This window comes from Penicillium maclennaniae (assembly GCF_028827695.1).
Source record: "Penicillium maclennaniae strain IBT 15551 chromosome Unknown utg000004l:1.0-3007600.0:1.0-3009580.0, whole genome shotgun sequence".
NCBI classification, from domain to species: domain Eukaryota; kingdom Fungi; phylum Ascomycota; class Eurotiomycetes; order Eurotiales; family Aspergillaceae; genus Penicillium; species Penicillium maclennaniae.
Genome location: NW_026623216.1, coordinates 2,863,859 through 2,884,001, shown reverse-complemented (window position 1 = coordinate 2,884,001; position 20,143 = coordinate 2,863,859). Strand labels below are relative to the sequence as shown.

The window sequence follows — 20,143 nt, the reverse complement described above, 5'->3', positions numbered from 1 at the left end:
TCAGCCCAATCTCCCAGAATATTGAATAGCCCGGTGTCGCTGAGCCTCGTGTTTCAGCGACCCGTTGGCTTGATAATGTTAGCCAACGGCATAGCTTTTGGCAGCTATTACGCAGTCACTGCAGGCATATCTGCACAATTCAAAACACTCTACGGACTTGGTGACTTTGAAATCGGACTCTGTTTCATACCGGCTGGACTGGGCTCGCTGCTCAGCGCAACCGCTAATGGGTTGTTGGTTGATTGGAATTATAGAAGAATTCGCTTACAAGCAAATCAATCGCTAGATCAAACCCAGAAACAGGACGTGCTCACTTTTCCAATTGAGAAAGCGAGACTCCAGATCGGGCTGCCTATGGTTGTAAGTGACACAAGTCTCTGAAGAATGTCTCTCCATTATCATTTGATCAATGGCTGGGTGCTCAAATCACAATAGATGCTTGCGGCCGTTTCCATTCCACTTTATGGCTTTTTAATGGCCTATGGTGCGCCTCTTTGGGCCGCCCTTGTGATGGTCTTTGTGATATGCGTCTGTATTACCGCTGCGTACAATGTCATGAACGTCTTGATCGTAGACTTGTACTACACTACCCCCGCCACAGCTATGGCCGCCAATAACCTTGTACGCTGTTTCCTTGGAGCCGGCGCTGCTGCGACGGTCAATCCTTGCATTGAAATTATTGGCATACAATGGACATATTGTGCCGTGACTGGTCTTCTTTTGACTACTTGTCCTTTGCTATTGCTTGTGTATTTCAAGGGATGGGGTTGGCGCCGAGCACAAGCGGGGATAGGGATATCATCATAGCCACTTCGGTACTATTCCATGTGACTTATTTACCGAGTCTATGCACCACCAGATATATCCAGGGGCAGTCGCGGCCTTGTATATCCCCGAGGCCGCAAATAAAATGGTTTTATAAATAATCTACGAGCTCTGGCGTTTCCCTGAATGTATCTACAGAATTCATTGCATCATGCTCTGTGCTAAATTTCTTGTAGGTCTTGGTGGAATTGTGTCTGCCATTGGTTCGTATATCCTACCTCTCCAAGGACAGGAACTTCGTGTCAGATACTCTCGAAGTGAATGGATTACACCTGGGATGACATTGGTCATTGAAGGTATTTCTCAATTTCTCTAGTCACTTTGAGCGAAAGATCACCAACACACACATAACTAGGTACCAAAAGTGTTCCTCAGATAAGCAGCTACGGTCTACATTGCCAAAGACGTTATCTACTTTTGATGCTTGATCCAGACGTGCAGATCCCCGGAACGGGCATTCAGTGTATGGTGTTGCATTGGTATCAGCCAGATCTCGTCTTTGATTGCAAGAAAGTCGATCCACCTTACCTTCTTGAACCTGATCCAGATCGTACACCGGTCACTTTCGCTCCATACATTGCACCCCAAGCTCCTCCTCTATCCCACCATCGCTATATATTTCTTCTTTTCGAGCAGCCCCCGACTTATCATTTCCCCAAATGCTTCGAACACATCCCACCAAAATCAATGGAGGCTAGAGGTGGGTTTGATATCAAGGTCTTCATGCAAGCCGCTTCATTAGGCCCGCCTGTCGCAATCAATTACTTCTTCGGCCGGTTGGATGCCTCCAAAGGGGATGACTCGACGCCTGTTCCGAGTGTGACCACCACATCTTTTCGATCTTTGACTTGTGACACTGGTCCCACTGGTTCTTTAGCCAAGATTCAACGATGACACAGATGCGAACGTCGGGAGTGCCGAGGCACGGATCGGAGTCAACCAGGGGATAAAGGTACTATCTTTCATAGGCCTGGCCTATCACAAATTGCTGCGAAGAAAGAGGATATTTTTATCATCGTGAGCCGAGGAGTTGTCCAGCTCCCGGCTTTTGGGGAACCCCGGGGGGTTGGGTCTCGGGTGCGGTTTCAATTTTGCTCTGGTTGTATTAAGCATTTATTGACAAGATTTGGCAGTCATAATAGCCCATATTTCGGCCTCAGCACTTGGCCAGTGAGATCATAAATGATAAAGTCCCCGTAGCCAAAACAAACGCAATCTTTGAATGTATAATGCTCCAAGGTTAGCCGGTGTCTGCTCTATACCAGCTTCAATGGAAAACCAATACCGTACCGTTGCATACCGCCTTTGAATTGACAATGGACCCTCTGGGAAAGGTACATATGTATGGACCCCTTATCAGTCAGGAAAAGAAGATACCACTTGTCAAAGTTTAAAGGGATTAGAAGCTTGCATGGAATCCAGGCATGGTCGGGTAGGACGAAGACAATGCTGATGTAGGAGCCTTCGGATGTAACTTTCGCTCTCTGCACGCCTGACTGGTGGCTTGAAGCTTTATTACAATGATCGCTAGTGTCGGCAACAATCCACAAGTGTGTTGGTTGCTATTCACGGCGAAGCCGAAGAGTAAAATTAGATAAACAGTCGATACCTGTTAGCCTACGGAAAGACACACGCAAATATTCTTTTCTGCATCGACTCGATTGAAAGGTTATTGAGTCCATTCTGAATATTTATATTGTATTTCTGCAGAATCTTCCTGAGAAGCACTATGAGCATGTCCAAGTTATTCAAGTCAACTGCTGGGAAATTGCCCAAGAGTGTCAAAGTGCGCTCGACATGTAATTCTTGCCAGCAGGCGAAAATTCGTTGCAGCCATGACAAACCGTCCTGCCGTCGCTGCCAAAAGCACAAAATTGCCTGCATCTATAGCGTTTCTCGACGACTGGGGCGGCCGGCGAAAGGAAAAGATCCCCGAGTTAGGCTGGATGACCAGCGTAGTAGCTCAAGCCCAGATATGGTCCTCCAACAGGAGCACACGAAAGAGATGAGAAATTCCACGAAGAACAAGGGTCGCAGGCAATCTGCAACTTCCGGAACACAACCTCGTGGAGTAAGAGCCCCGGTCAAGACCGCGGATGACAAATTCCAGTCGTCGATCGACATGAAGAAAAACGAGGAGGAATTGTCCGGTCAGTTCATTGCCCTCAATATGAAGATCAATATGGAATGCTTAATTGTTAATAGCCTTGGAGGTTGATTTTGCATCTGAGACATGGCTTCAGGAACTGATGTCTACGCGTATGAATTGGAGTGTGGGCAATTTCACACTTGAACGCCCTCAAGAAATGGACTCGTTAGACACGCTTCACGGCTTTTCAGAATGCATCGGACAAGTAGGCTCATCCATATGTCAGGCAACTGATCTTCTTCTGATGTCCCCTCTGATGGGTCAAGATCCGATCATGGTGCATGGCGGTTTCGACGGAGACTCCAACACCTTTCACCATTCATTACCAGATGGACAATTGGGATTACCTCTTGGACCAGAACCCAGTAATATCTCCTGGGCATATGACGCGAATACTGCGCTCGACGGGTGCGTATTGTCGGACTCTTGGACTATCAACAAGGTGCCCTCTACGAGTTTCCTAGTTGAGCCCACAATTGATTATCATCCGTTCGAATCTCCAAAGCCCAGTCGTGACTGTGAAGAACTATCGCCAGCATCCCAAGAATATCTGGATGAAGCGCAATACCTCAGCTGCAGTTGCTACGATCAAACCATAGGCGAGCTCTTCCGATCGAGCACCAAGGCCGACTGGCGGGGTTTATCAAGTATCGATAGTATCCTCGCCTGTCAGAAAGAGCTATTGATACACACCGAGACCATTCTTCAATGTAAATTGTGCTCACAGTCCGAAGCTCAGATCAATTTGCTCATGGTGATTATCGTCACCATCGACAGCCTCCTTACATCACTCGATGCTGCTGCCCCCTTATACAGCTCGGGTGCGGAAGAAGAGATACCGGCCATGGGGAGTGAGGACGGATGTAGAGCCCTCATTGATGTCAGCGAGGGCTTCAAATCTCACAAGGAAGTTTGTCCATTACTAGTGGGGGAGTTTCGAGTTCCCACGGATGATAAAGAATTTTTCATTCGACAATTGCTGCACGCGAGACTCTCGATGCTTATGACAATGGTACGACGCATTCGTACCTGCATGCAACAGCACTTAGCCTCGGCACTCTCGCGAGGCAGATTTTTGATGATCATGGAAACGGACAGGCGTCTGCAGCTCATCATGATGAAGGTCAAGATAGCAACGGTCTGATGACCAATATGAAAATGCGATGACGCTTTCGATTATCATCACGGTTTCTTGTAGCGGGCACCCGAGGGCTACTGCTAGACCACGGAATAAATAAAGGTAGGATGTGGATGTGCAGAATCTGCAGTTTGTAAGAAAGACGCCCGGTGGTTAGGGCAGACAATCGTGAAAGACTATAGTGAAGATACTTTTCACCTTAGGCGACTTTTCCACCATAGCTAATTGAGTATGCGAATGAGTCAGCCGAGCACATCGATGTTCACGAGAGGCCTTTTGTGGTCTGCGCATGCACAAGGGACCTCGGTATGCCGCTGTCCAAGGGATCATGGCGTGACGGCGTCTGCTATTCATGGATTGGAGGCATCTTTTGTAAAATAATGATAGCGCGAACATCGACGCATGTTGCAGCTTATCCAGGCCGATGTATCATAAAACCAAGTTAGATCCCCGCTGCTGACGAATTGCGATTCAAATTGTTGTAGACCAGTTTGTCCGCCCAATCCTGTGACTTTAGGATCGGACATGTTGTAGCACAGGGAAAGTGACAGTGCCAACCTGCAAAATACGCAGGCGGCCAGGCGCCAGTGATTTGACTCACTCAAGCGAAGATCCAAAATTTCCCCTGCCACCTGTTATCATTCAAATGCAATTATGAACATTGCCGCGCCCTGTCATTGTTCGATCGAGACGATGCAGATATTGGCGGAACTGCAGAGAGTTCACGCAGTAGTGCATGTCGAGACCGCACTGGACCTGATCAATCGAGTATGTGGTCAAGGAACAAGCGTTGTTCAATGCAAAATCTGCGCAAAGACGCCCCAAACGTCAATCGGGACTCTCCCGGCACTTTCGGAGCGATGCCTTCCTCTCTTTGAAGCTCTTTGCTCGGCATACGACATCTCCACCCAGCCCGACTTCTTCGAATCTGCTATGCTGGCCGTTGATCAGACTGCCCCATCGTTCATTTGTATTCGAAGTAAAGTTATGCTGGGACAAATTGAGCTCGACGAAGGCGAGACCCGACTACTAGTACGAACCTTGCTTGGGCGAAGTTTGATGAAACTGGTGCAGTTGATGGAGGATTCAAGGGGGATTTTATCAGCGACGTTGGAAAATTCGCATACCCGTCGAAATGGCATCGCAAGTATTCGAGCTTGTGAATCATCGATGGAGTCTGTCATCAGTCGGCTGGCGGTGCTGATGCAGATCATTGAAGGCGAGTGCGACACAAGGCCGTTTCCATAGCTGGGTTCTGTCAAGGGAAAGGGTTGTCTGGCTTTCTTTTGTCCGCGCTGTAGATCATCGTACGTGTTCCTATCTGGCTCTGACCTTGGCTCTTCTTAAACCCCTTCTGTCCTGAGGGTTCTTGCTTGCGGGCTAGTTCCGGGTTCCTGCTCCGAAACACAGGTCCATAATCAAATGCCAGCTCATCGCATATACTTCACAATGAATCTTGTGAGAACATAAGAAAGAGTCGAAGATATGATAAATGTACATCCTCATCCTTGGATATCATTGTAACCAACGCGCAAGAAAAGGCGGTTCTCATGACGGCGTCTGCTTAATCAGCATATTCACTGTTCCTTTCTTCAATCATATTGCGCTCATGTGGTTATGTTTAACGGACTCGAGAGTATGAATAAATTTTCGGCAAATCTAGTTCGGCCAGGGACTCTTGAATACTCCGATCCATTGCCCCCAGCCCACAAGTTTCCCGACCATGGCATTTTGGATATCCTTTTTGGAGGCCTTCGTGGGGTGTTCAAACTGAAGACGCTCGCTAAGAGCAATGATCGTATACACATAACGATGAGTATCGTGGCCTAGTGGAGGACCAGCACGAATGTAAGACGCACCAAGCGAGTTGGAAACAGCGCCAGCCCGCCTCAGTCATGTTGGACTTTGAGTCGGCCTCCGAAGGCTTGACCTCGGCTGGAGAGGCTTTTGAGGCGGACAAAGGAATCTTCCATTGCAGCCCAAGGTGAATGATGTGGAATGGAATTGGGGGTTCGATGTCTTCACAGATCAACACGTACTCTTGCACGGGCTGGTCACATTGCGGAGCCGTCCAGCGTAACTCGGGCAGACAATCAAGCCCGTCATCGGCCAGGGTGGCGTGGTGAAGAAGTAAATTCGAGTCCTGAAGGGCACCTTCAGGACTCGCGAGTGTCATAGAAGGCTTGGAGATGCTCTTAAAAGCCGGTGTGTGGATGATTTGACCGGAATCATGGCCTCAGATGGGATGAAACCTCCGTCCAAGAATAAATTGGAGGTAATGGAGGACCACCGCATTATTTGGATTAATTTGAGCGAGCCTACTGTGCAGCGGAGGTAGGGAGCATGAATAGAAAGAAAGATCGCGACGTGAAGAAATATCTCCAGACTCTGACAGATGCCGGGACCGGGCCCGTTTCCGGAGGTGGCATCTGAAATTGGCGAACCCGGGCAAATCGGTTTTGCGCCTTCTCGCTTTTCTCGCCGTTCGAAGAGTGTATCTTTGCAATCATGTCTTTGAATGCTAAATGTAAATGCGTAGTGTGGAAGAATCATAGTACAACTTCCTGTTGCTGAACGGGCGCATCATCTTCACTTAATGTCTAGAAACATTTAGTTGTATGCAGCGCACCAGTTATGTGTGCAACAAGCTTTTCATGGTTGGTAAATCTCCATATTCTAAATTTTACTGTAGTATAGGAAATGTTCAAGTATCCATAGCGTTCATGTAAGCATCAAGGCGTATGGCGCCAAAATTCCTTTGGAATTTGAAGGGTATTCAGAGATGCAAATTATCTCTCATCAATTCTGATCAATTGTACGGCTCCGTCCACTCCTCGCAAGATTGTGAGCAACCCCGAGATTATCAGTAAGAATGGCTTTAAAGCCGGAATTTGGGAGGTTGCCGGAGTTCTCGATGGTTTTCAGAAAAGCTGGAGACGATGAGAGGGAAAGAGCGTGGATTCTAGAGCCCAACTCAGCAGATAACCTTATGCAGCTTACACCTGCTTCTTCGTCTGTTTCGTGGAATCCGTCTAAGCGTATCTCTACCACATTTTCCAGAGCTCTGCTTGGATCACTTCTCAGTTTATCATTTTGTCAATGATTCCACCATCTTCGAACGATACTCGGGTCGAGGTCGCTCCTTTTGAAGCGGACCGGAAATATACAGGGGACTTTACGGGAATGGATCATAAAATGCAAGAAATATTGAAGAATCATATGTACATATTCAACCTATCACCGAATTTTCGTATTTCACAAAGCTGAAGCGGATATTCAATAGATATGAATGATCAAAGGTTGCTAGTATCTCTGCAATCCACTTTCACATCGAGTCATTGCGCATGGTCAGCCAAAGCCGCTGAATCAACAAATCCTAATGCCCCTAAAATCCACCCAATCATAAACGTACATCATCATGCCAACTCCAATGCTTTATTGAGGGGTACGACGGCGCATGCCAACATCGAGACCAAGGGGCTTGCGCAGGAAACCCTCACGGGTCTCCATGGGACCCTTCTGCTCAATCTGGAACTCGAAGAGGCGGAAGACAGTAGCGCCCATAACGAGAAGTTCCATCTCAGCGACGTTCCGGCCAACGCAGCTGCGAGGGCCGTAGCTGAAAGGAATGAAGGCGGCCTTTTGGCGCGGGTAAGACGGTCCGGGCTCCAGCGCTCGGGCACGAACTCTTCGGCGTCAGGACCCCAGACCTCCTTCGAGCGGTGGATCGTGTAGGTGGGCACGGAGAGGATGTCACCGGGGTGGAAAGTGTGGCCACAAATCTCTACGGGAGGGGCGCCGGCAGGGATTTCACGGGGAAGACCCATGGCGGAGGTACTGTGGATACGCATGGTTTCCCAGATCACCCACTGCAAGTAGTCGATGTCCTTGACCATGGCGTGAGTGGGGACCTCGATGTCCTTGGGAATAGCCTCATCGAGGGCCTTGTGCAGCTTTTCGATAACACCCGGGGTGCGTTGGCACCAGTAGAGAATCGCACAGGCGGTGTTGGAGGTGGTGTCGGAGCCAGCGATGAGCTGAGTGAGGGCCTCAGCTGTCAATTCCTCACGGCCGAGTGGGTTGCCCGTGTGGTCCTTACCCTCCATCAGACGGGCGAGCAGGTCGACACGGGTGTTGTTAGCCATGACCTCGGGCTTGGTACGTTCACTGACACGAGCGATAGCGATACCAGCCAAGTCAGAAACGGCCTGGACACCCTCGGTGAAGAAACGGTCGGGAATGTACTTGGCGAAGGGGATCAAAGATGGCATGCAGCCCAGGGTGGCAGAGACCTCACCACGGCGGTTAAGCACCTCGACGGCAGCAACATACTTGGGAGGATCGTTGGGGCTCTTGCGGACCTCAGCAATATCCTGACCCTTTTCGAGCATACCGAAGGGAGCACCGAAAGCGAGGTCACCAATGATATCGAAGGCCAGGTAGTTGAACCAATTCAGAGCATCCAAGCTGGCATAGCCGGTCTTGGGATTACCTTGCAGCTTGGCGAGCTTGGTCCACTGCTTGACAAACTCTTCGACATTGTGATGGATATACTGTTCGAACTGGCCGATGGACTTAGCACTGAAGGTGTGGGAGACCGTCTTGCGCTTGCGGGTGTGCTCGGCACGGTCGCGAGTGTTGAAAAGACCACGGCGGATGGAGACAAAGGCATCGTAGAAGTCCCTAGAGAGCAATCGATTAGCATTGGAGTTGACACGAACTATAGGAATTAAGAGCATAACATACGTCTTCAAGAAACCGTTGCCGTGTCCGTAGATGAGCGGGATGGCGGCATCGTCGGCGATGGAGACCTGTTTGGGAGCAATGCGAACGAGCTTGCCATACTTCTTGATGAGCAGAATCGACCGCCAAGAAGCGTTTACCCTGGCGAGTCTGAAGGAACAGCCAGAAATTGGTGAACGCAGCAAAACTGGGACTGGGGATATCGTGCAGACGCCAACGCTGGAAGTAAGGACCAAAGAAATAAGCGAGGGCCAAGCCCACGATGATGTATGGTGCGTTTTCGAGAGAGAGCAACATGGCGAAAGTGACTGGCGTCTAAGTCCAGTGAACCGGAGATGGTAAAGCGAAAAAAAAAGACAAGTTCAGCAATAAAGGCGGAACGTGGTAATGCCCAGTCGATCACCGACAAGGTGGGGATGGAATGGCCGAAAGAGTCGACACCAGTTCAGAAACGGATAGTCGAGGCACAAAGTCGTAGTCGAGGTCAACGTTGCATCACTGGTATGAGGTAGATGACGGATATTTATATGTAGATAGTCATGGCCGACTAGACATGGCTCTCCCATGCCAGAACGATCCCCCGAGGTCTAACCGGTCAAGCGGGAATGAGATCGGTATCTGGGGATGCGCTGCTAGTGGATCCGCGGGGAGCGTAGTGCCGTAGTTGACGACCGAACTCGGTTATTCCTCAAGCGGCGGGTCCACCTTTGGCGCCAATGATCTTCGGGCCCTCGCGGAATTGCTGCTTTTGTCAGACTTTGACTTTGCCCCGGAGACTGACGATGTGGGGGAAACACTTTAGCACGGGGTCAGGTGGTGTTCCTGGTTGTTACTTTGGATAGGGTTGAACATGACTCGGGGCGTGTGGTAGATGCATCGTATGCTATGCTATGTTATGCTAAATGATTATGCCATACGTTATGGAGCTCATATATCCTACATCGTATATTAAACATCACACATCGTGCATTATACATCCTACAACGAGAGCTTCAGCTCTCACCACTCTGCCACGGGAAACAGCCCATTGCGCTTCTTCTCCGCCTCCCACCGCTCGATCCACGCCTTCATGTTCTCACGGCTCTTCGCACTACCCACATTCACCGTAGGAATTACCCGCCCAATCCGTAACGCACAACAGAACATTGTGAGTTCCCGGAATGAGCTGTGTTCGCTGTACGGTACCCCGAAGCACGCGCTCTCCCGTGTGCTTCCGCGTTGCGGGGTCAGATCCTGTGCCGTAAACGGCGTGCGCCAATGTTCGCCACGCAGTACTGTGGGCACCGGAGGGTTTTGCAACTTGCGGCCAGCAGGAGGCCGGTACGACCATCCCGTGGGACGAAAGCCGACTACCCGGGAGAAGTGCGGTTTGAGCGGGTCGAGGTAATCGGCCAAAGTGTCGGCTCGAATCTCAAACAAGGTCTGCATATGCACCTGCGCTTCCTTGGGGTCACTCGTCAATAGCGATGAGAGTTCCGGGTCCTCTAGACACTTGCAGATCCGCTGCTTCTGCGGTGTGGCGAAAATCTTCGACCCCAGAGCACGTGCAATGCCCAGGCAAATTCGCTCTTTGCCGATGCTGTAGGTGCCAATGACCACCAGCAGGCGACCGTTGTTTTTTGACGGCTGCTCCTTGTTTCGGTTATCATTGCCAGTCACTGATGACAGAAATTTATTCATGAGACCACTAGTACCATTGCTCCCGGAGTCGAGCATCACGCCAGCCTCCTGATTAAGGCGGACACAGAGCTCCGAGCAAGCCGCAATCACGTCCTCTTGGTTGGGAAATGCATACTTCGGGTTGAGATAGGTGGTATCGAGGTAGCACTGGTCAATGCGCTGTTGTCGCGGCTGGCCAGTCGCCGGGTTGATAGGGTCAGGTCGGAGCAGTGGATGCTCAACTTGGGCGGGGAGGCACGGAAATCGCCGCAGTGAAGGATCCGTTGTCGTCGAGCGTTCGGTCCATCTCCAAAGCTCTTCTCAAAGAGAAATAGAGAGCTGCCGGGGCAGTGGTTGGCATGTATCATCGTGACCTGCACTCCTCCGGTATTTGGCACCTCGAAGGTGGTCTCAAACTCCAAATCAATAACCCATTTGGGGTCGACTCGGAGCTGCTGTCGAACCAGATTGCCTGTTGGTCGGCTACAGTAAATAGGTCCATGGCACCAGGACTTGCTCAGTCCGATGTAATGATCGCTGTGGAAATGGCTGAGAAAGTAGGCGTTGCATCCCTCCACGGCCCCGAAACGAAAAGCATCAACGCATATCGAAAACCCGGGCATGATCTTGTAAAACGGACAGGTTCTTTGATAAGCCTGATTACCCCGAGAAGACGCCTCGTTGGAAGCCGCTGCAGCCCAGGCAGTATCTTCTGCATTTCCGGCCATCAATTTCGAAAAAGCCGATCGTGTACCAGCGGTACTTTGTGTATATGGGTCGCGCTGCGCAGGTCGGGCAATAGCAGCACGTTCAATTCGCGTCATGCTTTTATTTGAATCCGGGGGAACCGGAATTGGCTTCGGCGAAGGGATCAACGTGGGTGTCGGCGTAGGTGTATTCGTAGAACTCGGTTTACCGTCTAAACAATCATTTACATGGACTGAGACATCCTATTTTTAATTAGTTTGAGCGCATGGTTGGTGGTACCAAAGGAACTCACTGTCTCGCTGAGTCCTGCTAGCGCTTCCTGGCATATTGGACATGTCACACCAGGATCGGTCTTTATATCTAGTCCGTTCATATCCTCGACATCGTTCAAGTCGTCGAGTTTTAGCCCCTCTTGGTCTTCCCACGGCCCCTCTCGAAATTCGTCTCCTACTGGTTCGTCCTCTTCAATATCGTCAAAATTTGCGTATTCATCATTATCGGTAAGGCTCATGACTTCTCTTACCACTGGCGGTTGTTCGGCAGGAGGGTCCATGGCCGGGTCGTCATCAAGTGCGAACAGTCGATCATTCGTTGTAGTCGCAGGGGCAGGGGACATTTCTTCCACTTCGCGGTATGCTTCCATGTCGTCTTCGCTATCTGACTCATCGATGAACGGCCCGCTGGTTGCAGCATTGACTTGGGCCGAGGATTTAGCTGACTTCGGTACATCCTCAGTCTTGACTGGTGCTAACGGAGATTCAATTTTTCTGCGCTTCGACGAGGAACCATTCTCGTTATATCGATGGTCGTCTTCCTTCAGAAATCCATCATCGTCGCCCCAAATATCTTCGGGTGTTCGTGATCGAGGTCGGCCATTTGTGTTAGCTTCTGACGTGGCTTGCTCAAGCTTGGCTAGTCCTTTCTTGTCTTCCAAGAACAATGCATTTGCCGTATCGTCCTTACTCGGGGTGACTGCGCCGCTGCTCGAAGAGCGAGAAGATGTGACGAATTGGGTGATTCGAGGCTGGGATGAGATGGCACCGGTTGGACCATCTGATTTCTGGAAGAAGCTCAGAATGCTCTTATTGCGCTTCGCTGAGGACGGTTTAACAACAGAAGGGCCTTTGGACGGCGTCGACGCCTTCCGTGCGTTCGAGCCCGCCATGGCCCGCGGGGTGAGATCGGCAGGCGAGATGGCAAATAACCAGATTAAAGAATATTCGAAGAGAAGAAGATGGGCTATCGAGATTGCACTTGCTCTAGTGAGGTCTCGTTGACTATGTACAGGTCGTCGTACGTTGTGCACACAAGGGAGAAACCTGAGTGGCGTGTCGACGCGGGCAGCGCGACACGAAGTCACGTGCCACGTTGCATCCGTGACTGAGACTCACATAGTGTCTACAATCTACAATTCAGCCGATGGAAAGGGCCAGAGCTAAATCCAGAATCGATTAAAAGGGTATTGAAAAGGTATCATGGGCAGTTCATATCAATGGGCCACAGCGAGTGACACTTCAAACGTTTTCGCAGAGCCAGAATCTTCAGAGAAGAGGCTCCTTCAGAATGCGAATTATCTCAAGCGAGCTTCAGTGCTGAGATCGTAGTGTAAGTGTTCTGCCGCAAGCTCCTCCTCGCCTTTTCCGTGTTGGTGACCATCGTACAACTCGATGGCCGCACAAGCTGCCCATATTCTCTTGCTCTGGGCATCACATGGTGACCCAACATCAAGCGGCATTAATTGATAGATGTTCGAGGTATAGCTGTAAAGTCGTCGCAATTTAGCGGGCCTTGCCGGCTTGGTTGGCAGCCTCTGTAAGACACATGGAATGTTAGCGCACGCTCACAAGAAATACAGGACGACTCAGCAGCAGCCAAGGGCAGAGTGCCAAGAGCAAGCACCTCTGACCGGCCATCATGTCTCCCAGAAGCCCCATATGCGGGACAAGACAAAGCGCATCACTTACCCCGCCGTGTAGCATCCTCGAGCAACCCCACGTCAACCTCCGAGCGTGGCAGCATCACGTAGCGGACCACACTACCACGGATGAACATGTTCTTCACCGACGACAGGTGGGGGTACTGTGCCAAGTCCAAGACCTCGACGTCGTCGAGCTTGATGTTGAGGTACTGGTCGACTGACTTCAAAATACCACGGATGCGAATGTCATTTTTGAGCTCAATGGTGACGGTCTGATTGGTGAGGGTCTTGAAAAAGCTACAAGACAGGCATTGTCAGTATGTAGAGTGGTAACAGGCTCGCGCAATGGGCTGTCCAGGTACCTGAAGAAAAGCATGACGGCGAAGCGAGAGCCGAGCGGGATGAATGGCGATCGGGGGTTAGAGATTGCGCTAGGGCGAGGTAGTGTCTGCTTTATCAGCCACAGTCTCGGATTGGTCAAATCGTGGGCATAAAGTGACGGAAATCGAGGAAGATGCGCTTTGCGATGATGTGGAGAGCAGCAATGGAGTAACGAGGGTCATGTGATCTGCCCCGAGTCTTGGTGATGCACCTTCGACGTTCGTAGTTACCCAGTCACCTACAGGTATCAGGATTCAGACTCTGCTTTAATTAACCTCCCAATCGATCCAAATCACAGTAATTCTACAGGTAGCGTCTTTGTTTGTCAACTTCAAGACTTTTGTGTCGTAATTTGTGGAAGAACATGAAGGCTACCATCCATGCAATATATATTTCTGCATATCGCAGCCTCGTCATCGACATCTCACTTCCAGGAATCTAAGGCTTGAGTATGAAGCTTGCAATTGGCATCATTCATCTCGCATTACATTAAAGGGGTTGGCCACCTGGGCACTAAATAACTACTAAGGTAGGTACCTAAATCAAAAACAAATCATTGCACTTCAGATCATACCCAATTCATTGGGCTGGATAGTCTTGGTGCGCTTTGGCTTCATCGCCCATCCGGACAAGCAGGTCCAGCCTGCTCCGTTCTTCCGCCCCTCATTGAACAATGCTCCGAGACCTTCAAGCAAATTGGCTCTCTCGCGGCCCATTTCCAAACGGAACTGGACAAGCCACTGCTCCCACATCCATCCACCAAGCAGACCAGTCATACTGGCGATATCACCCGTGCTGCCAATTGGACCTTGCACAGCCTCGTACTCTTCAATTTGACTTGGCACGCGAGGAGCAGGCGTCTCTCGTAGTAGCTGCGGCTCGCTGGGCTCCATGCCCACGGGCAGGAACATCCAGGCACGCTTGATGCCGACATATCCGCTCTTTCGCAGACGAGAGAGAAAGCCTTTTGAGGCACTGGGGTCGTAGCCGCGCGTACGCAGGTTGAAAGCAAATTCAACCGATGATGCTGAGGCATATGAACCGGCACGAGAAATTTCGGCATCGAGGACCATATACTCGAGGAAGCCGCCAGGTCGAAGGCAGCGGAGACATTCCTTTAGGACCAGGTCATATTCATCCCGATCATGTCCAGCAGGTGCTTCTGTCTTTAACAGAGCATGCAAGGAGCGTGTGCTGATCACATCAAACTTGCAGTCGCCGAAAGGCAACTCCCACAGATTTGCAACGGAAAATACGCGGTGGTTGGGGGGTCCCTTGATACCGCTGTTCATGATTCGATCCTTGGTGACGACCGAGTAGACAACAGCATTTGGGAAGTCAAGGGCAGCTTGCCAGGCCCACTCGCACGAGACATGACCACCCAGGTCCAAGATCCTGACGGTACGGCGTCTGGGAACTCCTGAATGAGGAGGTTTCTTAGTACGTGCAAGTTGCATCCCGGCAGGACTGGTGAACAACCTCCCACCGTTCAAATACCGTAGAGCATCCATGGCCCACATGGGTTGACAAAGTTGGGCGAGGACGAGTTGCTCCTTCTCAAGTTTGGAAAATTGTGCTTTCTCGGCGAGGACAGAGCTGATGATTGATTTGCGTGGCGATTGAGAGAAGGGACCCTTGTATGCAGGCCGCTCTGGACTAATGAGCTCATATTTGCCTATCAGGCAGTTGATGTGCGTATCGACCAAGCCCAGTCGGAATGATTGAATCGCATCGAAGCGCACATTCCGGTGTAGGAAGCCATCTCCCTTCTCCAATCGTTGCCGAAGGGATTGGAAGCCTCGCCAGTAAATTGAATCCTTGCTGGCAAGGACCGGTGGCTTCGGGCTGATAGTTTCCGGAACGCCTTCAACAAATCGGACAGCCTTCTTGGCGTCGATATTCTGTTGTTCAACAGAATCATCGAGGACAATATTTGTGAAGTCCTCTTTGGGATCAAGCTCGTTGACGGGGTTTGTCTCACTGAGGGCAGAAAGGTATGACGCTTGAGCAGCGAGCCAGACACTGGTTCGATCAAGGCTGGCAGCAGCACGTTCCTGGAGCTCGTGGTCGTACGTCTCATCATACTCATACACACTCTCAGTCTTTGTGATCTCTTGGACTGCCTCGAAGCTGACACTCATGGGACTGTCCTGATGAGCGACTGGGCGAGTTGGGGTGTCACATGGAAGTCGAATGGCAGTTGGAGGGCCCTCAGCATCTCGAACAGCAGTGATGGGGTCTCCCTGAGGACGTTCCGGCCACTCAATTACCTGCTCGACAACCTCTCCTTCCTCTCGCCGCCATGGTAGATTGTAGAAGCCCTCGGCCACTGCTGATGATGGAGGCTGGTTGTGGTTCGGGATCGACCATGTGTGGCGCGCACGAGGGGCGAGCGAAGCGAAAAAGCCCCCCAGGTGATGGAATACTCAGCTCACTGAAGCTGTAGCCGGACAGATCTGACGCTGGTGTGACACCATCAGCGCTGCGAGGTCGACTCGAAGATGCTTGGAGCTGCCACATCTCATCATTCCCCTCGGATGTTTCAGACCAGGCCTCTGGAGTACCGTTGAGAGGGATGTGATGCAGCATCGCCAGTGCGCCATCCGGCAGGTGGATGCCCTGATCCGACGGGGTCGGTTCCCGGGAAACCTCTTCTGGGTCTTGAAGAGTGTTGGGAATTTGAGGGAATCGACCAAGAACATGGCGCCAATCATCCTGTGGGCTCTCAATCGCAATGGGCACCTCCTGAAGATCATGACTGCCGTCTTCATTCCTGAGGTCTCCATCTTGGCTTCCTTCCAAATCAGGCCGCACATGAATATTCGGCAAGTCCCAATTGGTATCCGGTAGAGAGTGTGTGTCGGGAGTGAAGGCGCTCAGGTTTGACTCCTGATCGGATGATATGCTTCCATCAAGCGAGGGTGGAGCATGAGATGCAGGCACTGAGCGGGCAAGCATCGAGAGCGCCAACGGGGAGACAGGAATCTTGGGCGGAGGAGTCGGAGGAATGGGCGAACTCTTGTGAGTTCCATTGATGGATGGCCACGTCGTCGGCGAGGGGATTTCCAGAGTCAGCAAGCGCTTGCGACTACCGCGACTGCTCGTCGAGGTCACCGAATTCCTTGTGATCGGTGTCACCAAGCTCCCGGGTCTGGTGCCCGGCGCGGAGAAGCAGGTATCGCTGATTTCCGTTTCGTCATCCGCCGAGTTGTCGTCGTCGGTGGCATCGTAGAGGTCGTCGAATCCTTGCATCTGTTGCTGCCACTCCGTGTCGGAACAGGACGAGGTTGTACATGCAGAGAGCGGCGACATGAGCCGGGCAAGTCGAGCATTCGTAGGCGCGGATAGCCCACTGGTCTTCAGCGTCAACTTGGGGCTGGTCACAAAGGACTTTCGCCGGGGACTCGAGGCCTTGCTTGCGAAGTGTGATTCGCTGGTATCTTCCATTATGGTATTAAGCACCGTCCCCCGGGCCTGCCGGAGGGGAGGGCATCGTGAATTCGAGAGGCGAAGTGTATCAGCCATTGTCGCTCGCTCCTCTATCCTCAAAGCTTGTTGTTCTACTGTATGGGTATCACTCCGAAACTTGCATCAACCCCGGTCAACGGTGTTGTATTTAGGGATCGGTTTTTGTTTTTTAAAAAAAATCGAAGATAAAACAAAGTATGAAAGCAAAATAAAAAGAAGCCACAGCTACCAGAGCATGCGACCAGAAAGGATCAAAACCAGAATGACGAAATGAAGGACGCGAGACGTGATCCAGGGCTACGGTCGTGGCAAAGGACTATATAATCTCGATCGGATGTGGTCTACCCGCGGGGGAATCGGGGGTTGAGGAGTCCATCCCTGTTCATGGTCATCCGGTGCAGAAGCTACTGCAGGATTGGGCACCACTAGTTCCTCCTCCTCATGAGATCGCATGTTCATTGGCGAAGAACGTGTGGGCGCGTCGCCCAGTGACAGATTCCTGCCTATGTCAAGTTAAGGCTGGTCAATATGGTGTGAAATCCAGTTGCCCACCACGAATGAGCGGACAGCATTCTGTGACGAACCGCGTGCGCACAGGGGAAGAAGCCAGTGATTGGCAGTGGCTAGGCGCCGAGGCTTTTATTTTTAACCCCGGTTCCGGTCCGTGCGAGGGCAAATATGCCTACTTTGAGCCTACGCGCCCGTAGAAACGGGCTAATTAATGGGCAATGATGCAGATGCGAGAGGAAAATGAGGGGTAATTTGGGTGCGACGTGAGCACAATAGCCCTGAGCCTTGATCGATCTTAGCCATTCTAGTTGATCACTACGGTTGCAGTGGGATTTTGGACCTCGCGGCAGATTTTATCGCGCCTGAGTGAGAATGTCTACAACACGTTAGGTGGATAAAGCCTACACGCCCCATCCAGAACATCTTGATGCCTGCATATAGACGAACATGACGAGGCTATACCAACACCTGATCGTCCCACGCAATCCTTAGTTCCATGTGTAACATAATCAACCACAAAAGCAGCTCAAGTTGGGATCGATCTTGGTAATCAAGGAGATAGAGACTTTTCAGTGATTCTATGCATAATGATTTTGAATGTCGGAGGGAAACTCCATCGCGATGATCTAAGCTGCTTTTGCGAAGCCTTGACTGATTGATGCTGACTGTGGGACCGCCATGGCTAGTCTCAAACCAAGGAAGATTCCGGATCAAGTGAACCTGATAGCTGAACTGGGACCAGTCGTTGAATAATCTAGGGTCTACGTTCACGGAATGACTCCTGAGTACATAATAAACTCCGAAGACATGAAGATGCAAACACAAGGTCCTGGGCAGGGAAATGGAGAGACGATGTGCAAAATACGAAGTCAGTTGAAGGAGTCAGGGTCGGCTAGCTTTAGTTTGGATAGAGGAGGCCACACGTCGTGCTGCTATCCACAGATTGCGTTGATTTCACTTCAGTTGACCGTTGAGGACATCACTTCGGTCATCCCCCATGGACTGCTATCTCAGGCACGTGTACGAGACGCGGCCCGAAGAATGCGGCGGCCCCGGCGGCATCTGCATGGAAAAGGTCAATGCAGAACGGTCGGCCAGAGAGCGCCCCCGTCATAGCTGTGCAATATTTACCCCGTTCCGCAGCAAGTTGAGCGAATTGTAATGCGAGCTCCGGCTTTTGACACTCTAGGAGCCTGGCAAGTGGCCTTGCCCTTATTGGGAACATGATCAGAACAAGTCATTGAAACAAGGAACCCGACCGGGACGACCAGGACAATCGGACGCAATGGGTGTCGCAGATGTAGATCCGGCCACGGCAAGTAGTCCTGGCCTCGACACAGATTGTTAGAGAGCGTAATGATGGAAGTCAAGTTTAGTATCACAATTAATGACTATCTGCTATTGACCTCTCTAGTGGCGTGAATAGGCTTTCCCGAACGAAATATATGATTCAAATTACGGCATCAAGCCCACGAGGTCATGCTAAGCAGGGACGTTGGGACAGTTCAGATTTAGTTCGTGAATGGGGAGTCCGGAGGACAGTGCGCCGGACGTGCACAGACGGGAACCCCCACCTACCGGGATATCAAAGAAGCGGTTATACTGGCGGCTTTGGACAACGTTTGGAACGTCTCTAATGACCACAAGGTCACGATGGTGCCGTCATCATCGCACGAGGCAAGTACTGGCGTGCCATTTTTATACACCAGTGTTCATAGACACGACCTTGCTGTTGATGTATCTGAACTTGGTCACCGGTTGACGAGACCAGCGAATAGCAGTCTCTTGAGTGCTGATTAGTTCATGGATACGTAAAGCCGGCACACGGCAATAAATATGGAGGCTTAGAGGGGCGCAGGAGGGACCATGAATGATTGGCGGGAGGAGCCAAGATGGCCAGGATCCCGGAGAGCTTCGACACCAATTCCAGGCGTTTCCCCCCAATAACCTTAGCTTGGTAAGGTTTTATCGCGCCCAACCCCTGTCGGATCTTTGAGGTCACCAGACTTGATGAATTTTCCGACTTGGACGGAGAAGATGGGGAAGATGGAGAGAGTTGGTGACCCCCGCGGAATGCCCGTTTGGGGACATTCAAGCATTTCCACTCGGGGCGCATTGACTTGCTAAGGGAAAATGCCATTAGGACTCCATCCAAGAAGACCATCCATGGGCTATGGATGGAGCTGGATACGTTGGCGTCATCCATTTAGATGGACAGCTGCAGAACTAGCGCCAGGAGGGTCCAGATTTGCAGCGAAGATCGATGGACAGGCCAGCACGTGAGAGGCGGAGCCCTGATCGACCGGTTGCATCATCGACCTTTTTTTTGGGGGGTTTTCTGCTCTTTCGGATCCAACGCTTCACAATCCATGAACTAATTCAATAAAGAGCCTAAATGAATCCTATTCGGAGGTGTCCGAGATCACAAGAAAGTAGACCTCAAGTTGCACGTCTGTGCCAAGGGGATCGCAATTGCATCTTACGGTGTACCCGGGATATCCACCTTGGGTTGCCACTTTGCCTGATGTAAACACGATAGGAGACAGCTTCATTCGGATTTAATCCTCTCCCCCCTCACCCCCCCTCATTTCCTATTCCCCCTTCCCCTACTAGACTTCATCACCCCCGCCGCAAAGCCACCATC

At 51.0% G+C, this 20,143-nt stretch overlaps 7 protein-coding genes across 7 annotated transcripts; 2 read left to right on the top strand and 5 right to left on the bottom strand.

Moving 5' to 3' along the window:
- Window positions 1–976: 976 nt before the first annotated feature.
- On the top strand, window positions 977–1,719 carry N7477_005219 (YbhB/YbcL family Raf kinase inhibitor-like protein; the record flags this gene model as incomplete). The annotated part of the gene is made up of 2 exons (XM_056966882.1): window positions 977–1,121; window positions 1,181–1,719. The coding sequence occupies 2 exons, from the start codon at window positions 977–979 to the stop codon at window positions 1,717–1,719; spliced, it is 684 nt and encodes a 227-aa protein (XP_056823663.1).
- A 1,412-nt stretch (window positions 1,720–3,131) lies between these two features.
- N7477_005218 (uncharacterized protein) lies at window positions 3,132–4,118 on the top strand (the record flags this gene model as incomplete). Its single annotated transcript, XM_056966881.1, has 1 exon — window positions 3,132–4,118. One exon carries the CDS (start codon window positions 3,132–3,134, stop codon window positions 4,116–4,118), a length of 987 nt encoding a protein of 328 aa, XP_056823662.1.
- A 1,653-nt stretch (window positions 4,119–5,771) lies between these two features.
- On the bottom strand, window positions 5,772–6,407 carry N7477_005217 (YbhB/YbcL family Raf kinase inhibitor-like protein; the record flags this gene model as incomplete). Its single annotated transcript, XM_056966880.1, is given in 3 exon segments — window positions 5,772–6,000; window positions 6,017–6,347; window positions 6,365–6,407. 3 exon segments carry the CDS (start codon window positions 6,405–6,407, stop codon window positions 5,772–5,774), a joined length of 603 nt encoding a protein of 200 aa, XP_056823661.1.
- Window positions 6,408–7,547: 1,140 nt separating this feature from the next.
- Window positions 7,548–9,152, bottom strand: N7477_005216 (cytochrome P450; the record flags this gene model as incomplete). Its single annotated transcript, XM_056966879.1, has 3 exons — window positions 7,548–7,751; window positions 7,796–8,923; window positions 8,958–9,152. The coding sequence occupies 3 exons, from the start codon at window positions 9,150–9,152 to the stop codon at window positions 7,548–7,550; spliced, it is 1,527 nt and encodes a 508-aa protein (XP_056823660.1).
- A 702-nt stretch (window positions 9,153–9,854) lies between these two features.
- N7477_005215 (DNA cross-link repair protein PSO2) lies at window positions 9,855–12,387 on the bottom strand (the record flags this gene model as incomplete). The annotated part of the gene is made up of 3 exons (XM_056966878.1): window positions 9,855–10,630; window positions 10,651–11,464; window positions 11,515–12,387. 3 exons carry the CDS (start codon window positions 12,385–12,387, stop codon window positions 9,855–9,857), a joined length of 2,463 nt encoding a protein of 820 aa, XP_056823659.1.
- A 613-nt stretch (window positions 12,388–13,000) lies between these two features.
- On the bottom strand, window positions 13,001–13,516 carry N7477_005214 (Sm-like protein LSM2; the record flags this gene model as incomplete). Its single annotated transcript, XM_056966877.1, has 3 exons — window positions 13,001–13,032; window positions 13,187–13,437; window positions 13,503–13,516. The coding sequence occupies 3 exons, from the start codon at window positions 13,514–13,516 to the stop codon at window positions 13,001–13,003; spliced, it is 297 nt and encodes a 98-aa protein (XP_056823658.1).
- A 568-nt stretch (window positions 13,517–14,084) lies between these two features.
- N7477_005213 (uncharacterized protein) lies at window positions 14,085–16,968 on the bottom strand (the record flags this gene model as incomplete). Its single annotated transcript, XM_056966876.1, has 2 exons — window positions 14,085–15,853; window positions 15,957–16,968. 2 exons carry the CDS (start codon window positions 16,966–16,968, stop codon window positions 14,085–14,087), a joined length of 2,781 nt encoding a protein of 926 aa, XP_056823657.1.
- Between the last annotated feature and the right edge of the window lie 3,175 nt (window positions 16,969–20,143).